The 13,301-nt window shown below is 38.1% G+C and overlaps 1 protein-coding gene across 2 annotated transcripts in view; it reads left to right on the top strand.

Annotated features, from left to right (window-relative positions):
* Nucleotides 1–10,768, top strand: part of TRAK2 (trafficking kinesin protein 2) — a 48,814-nt gene extending 38,046 nt beyond the window's left edge. For both annotated transcript variants that reach the window (XM_037523837.2, XM_054699991.1), the window contains 6 exons: nucleotides 655–734; nucleotides 1,026–1,229; nucleotides 2,543–2,841; nucleotides 3,771–4,031; nucleotides 6,027–6,132; nucleotides 6,750–10,768. In XM_037523837.2, the coding sequence (XP_037379734.1) occupies nucleotides 655–734; nucleotides 1,026–1,229; nucleotides 2,543–2,841; nucleotides 3,771–4,031; nucleotides 6,027–6,132; nucleotides 6,750–7,428 (1,629 nt within the window). In that variant the 3' untranslated portion in view covers nucleotides 7,429–10,768. The remainder of the gene's footprint in view (nucleotides 1–654; nucleotides 735–1,025; nucleotides 1,230–2,542; nucleotides 2,842–3,770; nucleotides 4,032–6,026; nucleotides 6,133–6,749) is intronic.
* Nucleotides 10,769–13,301: the final 2,533 nt, after the last annotated feature.

The following is a 13,301-nucleotide window of genomic DNA, read 5'->3' as shown; positions in this document are numbered from 1 at the left end:
TGATCTCTCTAATTCAGTCATTTCCCAGCATTTATTGTCATTTTTTGTGTAAGTTAGGGTTTTTGGTCACATTTATTAATTAGTTCATTTGCCATTTGTTCATTAGTCGAGTGTGGATTCATGGATACCTATTTTAGTTAATGGATTAGAATCCATTATTCCTACTTTTTATTTTGATACTCAACTTGTCCTAGGTATGGTCAGTGGGATCTCCTTCAACCTCATTCTGCCTTTTCCCAGTCCCAGCCCGTGAATCAACCATTTTTCCGGGATCTCTGGTTCCTTTTAATGAAAAATAGTATTTAGAATACATGATCAGGTGCTAAGTATATTAACTGTCATTAGAATATCATTGCTTCCAGGCCCTCTCAAGAAATAATTACAGAAAAGTTAGAATCTACAGAGAAACAAAAAGAAATTATTACATACCATCAAATCCTGACCCTACAGAGTCATCATTAACATCTTGGTTTATAGCTTTTCAGACCTTTTCATTTTATGTGTCTGCATATGTAACATTTTCTCTTTATCAGACTGCTTTTTCCCACTGCTTTCCTGTAAAATATATCATGGAAAATTCCTTCATCCTTACTTAGAAGTAATAGTTCCAGTCTCTTAATCACTGTAGGCATTTCAGACTCTTTTTTTTCTTAGGAATCTCTGGCAGCTGAAATTGAGGGGACCATGCGTAAAGAGTTGAGTTTGGATGAGGAATCTTCATTCTTTAAGCAAAAGTAAGTACAAATCACATTTGTTGTTCCTGCAGTCGGGAGGTGGGGTGGGGGAGAATGAAAAAGAAGTCACCATCCAAAGTGATAGATATTGTGAGATTCAGTAGTAAATTTACTTACTAGTACTCCCTTTTGTAAAAGTGTGCTTTTATTCTCAAGTTTACTTGCTAGTGATTTCTCCAAACTTAGCAGCTATTCAGGGTGCCTTTATTTTTAGTAAACCGTAATACATGTCTCTTTTCTAAAGCACTCCAGAGCTAAGTCATGCAACAATGAACACTTCTTTTTTGACAGAGCCCAGCAGAAACGGGTATTTGATACTGTCAAGGTCGCCAATGATACACGGGGCCGCTCTGTCGTGTTCCCAGCTCTGCTACCCATTCCAGGTTCCAACCGTTCAAGTGTCATCATGACAGCCAAACCTTTTAAGTCTGAGTTAGAACAAGCAGAGGACAAAACACTTCTGAATCCAGGGAGCAGCTCAGAGGAGGTTCCAGGGTAAGGTTCCTGTGACATCAACATACCAGGTTCATATATTCAAATCCAGCATTTGAGTTGAGCTCTCTGCTATCCTAGGAAAGTTCTGGAGCTGTTTTCAGTTTTCTTTCAGTAATGATGCCCTAAATTTAATTATTATTTAAGACAGATAATCAATTTCATAAAAGACTTTGAAAAAATGTATTGACTCAGTCTATTTAAAATAGCTTGTATGTTTGGCACCTGAGAGAAGTCTTTACTAGTACAGAAATCCATTGCCCTGGTTGAATTATCTAGCCTGTAGTGGGCATGTGCTGCACCATGGTAGCTTTATGTTTCAGTACTACCTCCTGCATTCATTTACCTTAGGAGAAAATATGGCCAACAGCCGAGGTCAACTACAGTTCAATTTGCTACTCTTCCTTTTATATTAACTATATCCCCAATTTTTTTAATATTGAAAAGTGAAAAAATATATATTACATAATTATGAAAATGCAGTATTTAAATCTTGTTTTATTTTTAATGCTCTGCGATATTCATAGAGGACTATGACTCAAAACAATTTTTTTCACATTTTATTTTTTGAAATTGTTAGCTAATGGTTTGTCATCGTTTAGTGGGTGTGTTTTTTCTTAGCAGTACATAAAATAATAGTATCTCTTACATCACTGACATTATAGATTCAGTGAAATATAATACTTTTTTGACTGCCAAAACTGAATTAATAGATGGTCATATCTGTAGGGGTTTTTTTTTTATTTATTTTTTAAAGATTTATTTACTTATGCCTACAAAGCCTGGATACAGGCCAGAGATATGGGAGGTGAGAGGATTCACCAGAGAGAGTGGGGAGCAGAACAGGCAGACTAACTGAAATACACTGCTGAGGGGAGCGGCAGGCGAGACAGGAGAGGACTGCTTCACCATGTAGGTTTCTCTCTGGCCAGCCGGGGATTGAACTCGTGCTGCAGAGGCTGCAGATTGCTTCATCATATGGTGCTTAACATCTTGCACCACCAGGGAGGCCCAAGTAGTTTTTTAAATTAAGTAAAGTAGAAAAGTTAATAAATAACAATAATAAAGTATATTTTTGCCTATCTGAAGTGGTTTGAAATAACCTGTAAAAGTTATACACACACACACACATATATCTAATATTAGTTGTTTTGATTTAATTTCACAGTTTCTGTATTCCAGATAACTAAGAAGAAATACTATGTTTTTAGTATCAGTCTCTTGAACATTCACCATTGTAGAAGGTTCAGGTCTAGAGTGTGCTTATGAACTTAACAGACATTTCACTGACTGCAGTGAATGTGATTTTCCCTTAGGAATACTCAGAAGTTGGATCAGCCAGGACCCTGTGGAGATAGTGATTTGGCTACAGCACTGCATCGCCTTAGTTTGCGGCGACAGAACTACTTAAGTGAGAAACAGTTCTTTGCTGAAGAATGGGAGCGCAAGATCCAAGTTCTGGCTAACCAGAAAGATGGGGTTGGTGATGGTAGCACCCCTCCAGGGAGCCTTGCCTCTCTCTGCACCGATCAGTCGGAGATCACAGACCTCAGCAGTGCTAGTTGCCTTCGAGGTTTTATGCCTGAAAAATTGCAAATTGTCAAGCCCCTTGAAGGTAATAAATCAGTATGGACCATTTTTTAACCATCATGTTTATTGGTCTTTCCTTCCCCTGGAATTGAGATTTGTATTATAACAGCAGTGTGTACAAAAATGGTATCTTTATTATTCCTAAATCTCATTGGGTAACAGTGCATTGTACTACTTTGTGAGAAATGAGTGAAGAGATTTGCCATCTCCAAGTTAGCAACTGTCAGTTTCTTTTACTGATTTAGATCGAGAGATAGGTAGCTAGATAGAGAGATAAATAGATAGATGGATGAGAGGGAGCAAGAGAACCTTCTCTCTCTCTTTTTTTTTTTAAAGATTTATTTATTCATGCATACAAGAACTGGGGCACAGGCCAGATGTGCAGGAGGGTGAGAGGATTCAACAGAGACAGAGTCGGGAACAGAACAGGCAGACAGACTGAAATACACTGCTGAGGGGAGCAGCGGGCATGGCAGGAGAGGTCTGCTGTGCCATGTGGGACCCTCACCGGCGGCCAGGGATCAAACTGGCACTGCAGAGGCTGCAGACACCTTCGCAGCCCAGCGCTCAACCACTGCACCACCAGGGGAGGCTCTCTGGCAAAACTTTGATTTCAGCATTCATAACAAAATACAGCCTCATCTGTGAGATACATCTCTTCCTTCTCAGCCTCAGCATCCAACTTCCTTTTAAGATTATTGTCTTGGTTTTTCACCCCTGCTTTATATGTTCTTTTTAAAATTAACTTTTGAAATATTGATAGAAACATGATTATTCATACCTTCAGCATATTGTCAGTCTTTCACAGAGAACTTTAACTTGCAAATTTTTCCAAATTATTAAAACCACATAAGTAGTTTTATTAACATCATTACTTGCTTACATACAATTTTAACTTCTGTTAACTCTGTGTCTCCCTCACCTCCCCCCTTTTTTTTGGTCTTGTGTATTCAGGTTCACAGACTCTGCACCACTGGCAGCAGCTTGCTCAACCTCATTTAGGAACCATTCTTGATCCACGACCCGGTGTCATCACAAAAGGCTTCACCCAGTTGCCCAAAGATGCCATTTATCACCTCTCAGATTTAGAAGAGGATGATGAGGAAGGTATCACTTTTCAGGTTCAAAAGCCTCTTGAAGTGGAACAGAAACCACCTAAGCCAGTGACAGGAATCTTCCTACCACCCATGACTTCAGCAGGTGGGCCAGTAACAGGTGAGAAGAGTGCTTGGTTGAATATAGTCTAGTAACCAGTGGTACTTGGCATTCTAACTTAATACATTCTCAGCTGACTACCTCTACTTAAATCTCACTGGAATGTACTCAGTCTTAAATATCAGGTAATGAAAATCTGTGACATTAGTGATCTTTTTAGTTCTCTCCATTTTATCTTAGTTGGCCTGTGTAAATAGAGTGGCAGAGTGAGAGATCAGTCAGTACTTTGTAAACCTTTTTGGCTCAGGATCTCTTTACACTCTTAAAAATCATTGAGAATTCCCGAGTGCTTGTACATATTGATTCTATCAATAGTTACCATATTAGAAATCACAACAGAATTTTTTTTACGATTTATTTTTATGTATTTATGCATAAAAGAACTGGGGTGTAGGCCAGAGATGTGGGGAGTAAGAGGATTCACAGAGACAGAGTGGGGAGCAGAGCAGGCAGATCTACTGAAATACACTGCTGAGGGGAGCAGCGGGTGAGACAGGAGAGTTCTGCTGCACCATGTGGGTTAGCTCCCTGGCCCAGCAAACTCATGCTGCAGTGGCTGGTGATAGCTTGATAGTGCTGAGACTTATCCCCTTGAGCCACCAATGAGGCCCACAACAGAAATCTTAAAAAATATTAGCTCATTTAAAAATAATTGCACGTTAAGGAATAATGTTTAATTCATGAGAAAAATAGTGTTTCATGATTTTTTAGGAGTCTAATTTATGGCTTAAAGAAGATAGCTGGGTTCTTGTATCAGCTTCTATGTTTAGTCTTTGTGAGATGATGTTTTAGTTGAGGAGTATAAAGAAAATGCAGCCTCACATAGATAATGTAGTTAGGAGAGGAGAAAGTATTTTAAAAGCCTCTTCAGATATTTGTGGCTGTTCTTTGATATTGCACTAAAATTTGATAACTGATAGTTTCTTGAAGGCTTCAGGAATGTGGAATCTGAAAAATTATCAATGAACTTTTCATATTTTTTTACGTTAAAATCTATCTCATAATTTGAATACATCTATTATCTACCTATGATTTTGTCCATCATGCACTGGTTGCTTGAGAAATATTGGCTCATTGAGTTATAAAAGTCTTCCAAATAGTGACACACTTTACTATGTAACTTTAAAATCACATCAATATCACCACCTGTTGCATCAGAAAAGTCCTTAAGTATTAGGAAACTATCAGGTTCTCCCACTGCTCCCCTCAGCAGTATATTTTAGTCGGTCTGCCCATTCTGTTCCCCACTCTGTCTCTGGTGCATGCTGTCACCCGCCCCCCAAACTCTAGCCTGTACCCCAGTTCTTATATGCATAAATAAATAAATCTTTAAAAAAAAATTCAAAGGTCAAAATTTAGTGATTTTTTTTTTTTTTACTGCCTCATTGAAGACATTGTTACATGAATTAAGCTTTTTTAAAAAAAAGCAAACACTATGAGTGGACAGCAGTGAAGAATGCTGGTACAACTTGGTGCCATTGCCTTAAATTGTGCTGGGAAGTCTGCAATTTTACCACCATTGCTTCTGTACCAGCACTGTAAATGCCAGCCTAGATAAGAGACAAGATAGAGCCTTAGTATTGTTATGAATGTAGTTTTGACCTGCAGATTCTGACAAAGGTCGGGAACCTTATTTTGAGAACCACTGGTATAGGTAGTTTGACTATCTTCTTATTTGTTTGTTTTGTTTTTTGGATGAATAGGTCTTGTTTTCTGGTTTTTTAAATATATGTTTTCAAAATGTGTTTTTCTCTTGCTTCTAAGCTGTTTTTAAGCCCTTTGATTTACAGTTTGAAGGTATTGGAGATGTCAACCAAATACTAAACAGCAATACTAAGCAATGTTGATGTATATATTTCACTTCCAGATTTGAGGGGTTTTGTGTAAAAGACATTTGATAGTTGATCTATTAATAAATAATACATTTTTAGGTTAATACATTATTAACCTAGTCTTTCAATTTTGTGTTTGATTCCCTAAACATCTCTACTTCAGTTGCAACCTCAAACCCAGGAAAGTGTCTGTCATGCACAAACTCGACATTCACCTTCACCACCTGTAGGATATTACATCCTTCCGATATCACTCAGGTTACCCCCAGGTAAGAGAGTCTGGGCAGTTTGAAGCTTCATTGTGTATTCATAATTGATGTCTGATTGATGATTGATTGATTACCATAAAGAAGGGGCAGGAGGTGGGAGACTGGGTGCATAGTATATATACTGGTTTAAGCAAGGGATCAAACTTGTTTGAATTTTGCTTCTTTCATGTAAGTACTTTAGAAAGTTTATTAATCTTAAAAATTCTCCTTATATTCTTAATCTTTAAAAATCTTCATATCTTGATAGACTGAGTATTTTGTGTTAAAGTAAAAGTTTGCCTGTGAAATACTGGTAACATTTGCTCAATGGGAAAAAATTGATTAAAGTACCCTTTCCATTCTGTCTCCATTTCCTTAGAAGAGCATCTTAAGCTTAATAATGAAAGATTTTGTTTTCTAAAAAGTTGAAGGATTGTTTACTCATAGATTGTTGTCACTTTAAGAAATAAATATATTAATTAAATAATAATAATATAAAGATGTTAAAGGTTACCTTTAATCTTTAAATTTCTAAGAATAACAGATAACCACTGTAATTACTGCAAATGCTGACTTGCAGATAATATTTTATTCTTAAACCTTCTAACCTTCTTCCCACCCCCTTTTTTTTTTTGAAGCTCTGGGTTTCCTTCATTATCCTGTGGAAGTAGTGGTAGCAGTTCATCAAACACAGCGGTGAATTCTCCTGCCATGTCCTATAGACTCAGCATCGGCGAATCCATCACCAACCGACGAGATTCCACCATAACCTTCAGCAGCACTATGAGCTTGGCCAGACTTCTGCAAGAGCGAGGCATCTCTGCTAAAGTGTACCACAGCCCGGTTTCAGAGACCCCCCTGCTACAGCCTTTCCCTAAATCCCTAGCTATCCCTTCCACACCACCAAATTCACCATCTCACTCACCTTGCCCCTCTCCTTTGCCCTTTGAGCCTCGAGTACATACATCTGAAAATTTTTTGGCCTCTCGACCAGCTGAAACATTCCTCCAGGAGATGTATGGCTTAAGGCCTTCCCGGGCCCCTCCTGATGTTGGCCAGTTAAAGATGAACTTGGTGGAGAGACTGAAGAGACTGGGGATAGCTAGAGCGATCAAGACTCCTGATGCCCAGGAAAATGGAAGAAGCCAAGAGGCAGAAATTGGTCTTCGAAGACCAGACTCTGCTGTTTATTTAAATTCAGGTAGCAATTTATTGAGTGGACTGAGGAGGAATCAGAGTCTTCCAGTAATGATGGGTAGCTTTAACACCCCAGTTTGCACTTCCTCCCCCAAAATGGATATCCTGAAGGAGGACTGAGGTTCAGCTCAGGTTCAGTTCCCTGACCTCTTGTACCAGTTGGCACATGAAGGCTAGCTTTGCACCACTACAGGTAGTCTGGTCTGATGGAGAGAACAGGGATGTCGCAGAAGGGCCGTGAACGTGGGGAGGGGAAGGTGGAAGGACGGAAACAGAATTGGGGTGACGTCTGGTAATTTGAGAGAAACGGGTCATGAGTGGTTAGTGGCAGAAAAGGAAAAAAAGTTTTAATACACTCCTTCAGTTGGGTTTTCTTGTCTCAAAATGATTAGAAAATAAATTCAATAATACTGAAACATCCCAGAAATGCTGGACTTGCTGCACATTGGCATCCGGTAAACATAAGCAGGGGGAACCCAAGGGAGGAGCTGGGGAGAGAAGGAACTGCTTTCACCGTTGCCTGTAGAAAGGTGTGCTGGAGGGTCGCTAGAGGAAGCTCAGTGTTACTGAGACCACCGTGAGGTGACATTTATGTTTGTCCTGTTCCTGTCTGATTAAATTTTGTGTCCATCAAGTGGTATGCTTACAGCATTAGCAAACAAGGAGTTAACATTACCTTTCTTAAGAGTAGAATAGAAACTCCCTTTTTGCTATTTTTAGGCCTTTAAACCACTGAGAACCCAAACACTACCCATATTCCTTTTGTACTTGTAATTAATAAACATTCATGCTTAAAATTTGTATTTTTATACGACATCCAAAAAAACAAACTTGGATGGAAAATGATGGAAATTTACTTTAAAAAAGAAAATATGAGTAATTGGAACCAAGGAAACTTGTTTTCAGAATATTTCTTCTGGGATAAGTGCAGTGGCCAAGGAGTATGAAAGTAATTGCATTCAAATTTCCTTGGAGGCTGGAAGACAAAACCAGCCAATCAGAAAGTGCAATGAATAGGAATTAGGGAATATTGTATTTATGTGTGTGAACTTATTGTAAGGATAGTTGGTTACAACTAAGCTTTTCTCTATGTGTGCTATGCATATTTTTAATGAAAGATACATGTATTTGCACAAATTTCTCAGGCACATTAAATTATTATAAGCTAAAATAAAACCCAGGTGCTTGCTTTGAGATTGTGGGGTTTTTGTAATGTAAATTAAAACACGGCTGCCTTTTTTTTGATATGTGTAGTTTGAGAATAACCTTTTTAATGGAAGAGTTAAGCCGTTTTTCTTTTTCTCTGGGACTTTTTTTAAACAAAGTGAAACTTGGGGATTAAGTTTCAGAGTTCAACTGTGTGACACAAGGCTGTGAATTAGGAAGAAACAAATCTGCTTTCTGAGTGTTGCTGATCAAGGTCTGCTCTTCATCAGGTGACGTGGTTTTACCAGGTAGGGCAGTGTAGAAATGCCATTATCTGAAGATAGGGGAGGGGCCTACTTACTATTTTTGAAAATAGGATATATATTATTTGATCCTTTTGGTGCTCACTTTGCAAACATTTTGCTCCTTTGTTCTGACTTAACTGAAAGGCAGTTTTCTGAACTCTTCATGAGAATCTTGTTCCTCGGGTCTCCATTGGTGCACCTGATACCAGGCTAGAGGAGAGTCCATCCTCTCTCCCTTTGGGGTGCCTCTCCTACATGGAAAGCCATGTGCTCTAAAGATAGAAAAGCCAATGTGCATGCAATGCTAAGAGAGTGAGTTTCATGCTTTTTAGAACCTAAATAAAACTTTTCTAAATTTCTTAAAAACAGGAAGTACAAGTATGCTCACCCCTTTAGTCAGTCATGCTGGGGTTAGCAGGCCTTACACATACATGCTCTCAGAAAGGATTCCAGCAGTTGCATCCTGAATGTAGTGGGCATTATCAGAATCCCTGATGTTAAATTTCCAAACTATCCCAATTAATTTTGAAAAAAATACTGTCTGAGTTTCTACTTCAAAAATTATCGCTGGGGTGCTTATTTTAGCCAATTCTTAAAGTTTTTTATTTTTCTCTAAGAAAGTAATCTTCCTACTGCCACTTTCTAGGAAATAACTAAAAGTAGGAAAATGTAGGGCCAGAGAGTAGTATAAAGTGCTGCATTGCCATATTTATGTGTTACACAAATCGCTGGACAGTAAGCTAGACTTTTTGAGTGTTCTGTATAATTAGTGCACTTTTTTATAATCAATGCTAAAATTTAGATCACTTTGGAGGCAAGGCAAAGGTGTATTCACAGCCAAATAAACATGTCTCATTAAAGAGAACCAGACAGGTTTTTGAAAATTTGGTCATTGACATTACACCAGAAGCACAATACTCATATGGTGGTGCGTGCTTGTCCCTGGATGAATCCTGGTTTGAAATTGGGATTTTCTGTTTTTTAATTTTTCCACCTAAAATCGTTTTGGGTACAGCCTGAGACTATTATAACAAATTAATGTGCAACGTGTGGTAAGGAGCCTAGCAAGCTCCTCCTCAATCTGTCTGTTAAGCTTTAATACTGTTCATGTTTTCTTGTTCTCTGGAGTATCGATTGTGTGTACAGAAAACTCCATCTTTTTTTTTTTCTTTTCTTTCAAAAAGGTTCTCGGTGATTATACCTCAGGTATTTCTGAGTATCCTTTCTGAGGATTCTATTCCCTAGTAGGAGCAAAACCTTCCCTGAGCTTAGAATTAAAAGCTCTCAATTATGTCACCCAAATTTTATGTAAATAGCCTTAGATGTGGATCTTCTGGGGAAAAGTTAATGACCACTGTTGAAGTCATTTAAAAAAAAAAAAGTTTTGTACTATATTTCCTTGATTTGACACGGATAGACTTTGGCTTAGAAAAGAAATTAGAGGCAGCTCACAAGAGCCTATTCTCTGTATAGGGTGTATTTTATAAAGTATTCAAAGCTTGTTATTTTTTCTGAACATTCTAGTACACAGTCAGTACTTAGTAATTACTAACATTGACTTTTGACATCAGGAGCTAGAGCTTAGTGATTAATAGTCCACTCCTGTGATGTCAGATGCATGCAGCCTTTTCTCCCAGCGCAACCCAAGGTGTCCACACTGATTGGGTGCACTACAGAGCACGGCCACCTCGGTGTGGCATCAAGTGCCCTCTGGACAGCTGGGAAGTACTGGTGTTTAATATCTGGGACTAGACCTTGTCGAACAGCTCTTTGTGCACCTATCTCTGCTAAGTGTAAATCAGATAATAAACATTAGTATCTTGTTACATTTTCATCTGTCTCCCTGTGTTTTTTGTCCCAGTTCTTTGCACAGATAATCCTTCATTAAGTCTTCCCATTATGTTGTTTTTTTTGTACAGAAAAACAACTTGTATTTTCCAAACCAACACTAAACAAACTAGCAATATCTTTAGTGAGCAGATCTTACTGTATTTTCTTAGATTTTTAAAAAATAGAATAGAGGGGGTGTCTATATATGCCATATTTTCCTTAGCAAAGCAACAGTAACAACAAAAATAAAGTCATTGATATGCAGATTTTTTATTTGAAAATATGCAGGAAGCGTGAAGCAATCCTTTCCCTATAGTCCACAGTTTACCTTTGTTATTCCTAGCTGTTGAGAAATTGTTTCCAAGAAACTAAATTTGAAATTTTGGGACTCAAATAAAAAGAGTTCTTTGATGTTCCCTTACAGCCATCACAATTTAATTGCTGTAGCTTCAAAAACTCATTTGAGATACCTTTAGAACGATGAACATTCTGTGAGGAATAAATGAAAACTCTACTTCTCTAATATGAATTTAGTGATATTTCTAGCACCTTTAATTAAGTCTTCTTTCACAATTATCAATAGGTGTGTTGATAAAACCTGATAAGTTTAGAAGTTTGAGACTTTTAGCATTCTGTTGTTCCATCTTTTTTATATTTTTGAGTTATTTTACTATTTTTCTATTTTTCATTAGTTTTTATGAAATAAGGGTCAGGGGCCTCCCCCAGTGGCGCAGCGGTTGAGCGCTGGGCTGCGAGGCTGCCCGCAGCCTCTGTAGCACCGGTTCGTTCCCCGGCCACCGGCCGGGGTCCCACAAAAAAAAGAAAAAAGGAAAAAGAAATAAGGGTCAAAATGTGACAAAATTTTCAGATAAACAAATGCAGGTTTTATGAAAATATAGCATAAAGCGTTTTATTCTAGACTGTAAGAGAGTATGACTAAATGATACCAAGGGTGATGTGAGATGTTAGAGAAAAATTCCAAAAAAGAAAAAAAAAAGCCAAATACATAAAATCAGGGGGGTGGGGGGCGGGAGGGGAGGGATTGGGATCAGAAAGGGGGGTTTGCAACTGTATGGGGAATATAAAAATAAAAATTATTATTAAAAAAAATACATAAAATCAAAAAAGTATGATTCCAAACAAATATGTTTCTCTGGACTTGTTAGCAAAATTGCTAAGCAAGATTTTCACATTCATGCATCTCATTTACTTCCTTAACTTTACATATTCTCTGCACTAAAGACTCTCAAAGTATTTCTGGCCCAGACTCTTCTTTCAAATTTCCAAAATGTAACAAACTCTGCAATAGACATCACCACTTGGATGTCTCCCTGGCACCTCAATCAATCTCCACATGTCAAAGCTGAAGTCATGATCAGCTCAGCTCTTCTCAGCCTGTTTACTCCCCAAGTTATTATGCCTCAGTAATTGGCATCACCATCTACTCAATAGCTTGAACTAGAGTCCAGAGATTATTGCCTCTTTTTTTTTACCTCTCCCTGACACCCAACCTATCACCAAGTTCTACTGCATCCTTCTCACCATCTCCACTGATGCGCCCTCAGTGGAGGCCATCATGTCTCATTTAACCACTGCCCCAGGCCCCTAGCTGGTTTCCCTTCCTCCTGTCCCAGCCCTTCCAAACTGTTTCTCTACACTGCAGTCAGAATCCTTCAATGTACAGATCTAGTCAGTTACCTTCTCTGACTAGAACTGTGGCCTGACTCACACTAGAAAAGAAATCCCTAGTCTACACTCCCTCTGCATCTGGTAAGGCAATGAGAGCCTCATTGTGCTTTTAGTGAATGTATTGTCTGTTTCACCAGTCTCTACGCTTTGTGCACTAGATAAAAATGTGACATTGAATGAATGCATGTATTTATAACAATTTGTAAAGTACGCGTTGTAAGCCATCAGTAGATCATGAACTCAGTCTAGTCAATATATAATCAGCATTCATTGCAAAAAGAAAAATAAGAGTATTTTAAAGGTATTATTTCATGCAACTTTTTGTTATAAAACATGTAAATAAATTCCCTATAGTGAGTTGCACTAAAATTAAAATGAAGACCACTGGCCTATAGTACGCAATTAATTTTTCCTGTAATGAAAAAAGTAGTTTTATTTAGGAAAAAAAAATTTTGAGCTTTGATGCCTGAAAAAGAATTCTCTTCTGGGAGAGTTGTATATTCACTGATTCCAAAGCTTTCAATTCCTTCGAGTTTTAGGTTTCTATGAACACAGGATGGAGGAATTTAAAATCCAACACAGATCCTGCCTGACAACTTCTGCCATAGACCATTTAGCCGAGGATTGCTAGTTCTATTTTTTTTGCAAGTGTATCTTAAACTTGTTTTGTCTCCTGTGTTGGAAAATTTCTTAACTGGCTGCTTCTCCAGCCTTCTCTCATTAAAAGTAGACTGCCTGAACCAATGAGGTGCTGCCATTCTGTTTCCATAGCAATAGAAACAAACCTTCACCTGCCATCTCCCATAAACAAACCTCACGCAACTCAAGGACCAAATCAAGAGAATCTAAATGGAGAGGTGACTTTCTCTAACTTGACTTTCACTGCAATATTAAAAGACACAAACAGGATTTGCTTGAAAGGGGGAATTTGTGCTCAAGCCAGTTCAACCTTTATAAAAAGCCTTTGGATTCGCTGGAAGTCTTTCTGTGTACACATACTGTGGATTTTTTGCTTTGGCATTT

The sequence above is a fragment of the Talpa occidentalis genome, unplaced genomic scaffold (assembly GCF_014898055.3).
Source record: "Talpa occidentalis isolate TD23 unplaced genomic scaffold, MPIMG_talOcc4v2.1 talOcc4.3, whole genome shotgun sequence".
NCBI classification, from domain to species: Eukaryota; Metazoa; Chordata; class Mammalia; order Eulipotyphla; family Talpidae; genus Talpa; species Talpa occidentalis.
This window is presented reverse-complemented; position numbering and strand designations above follow the sequence as displayed.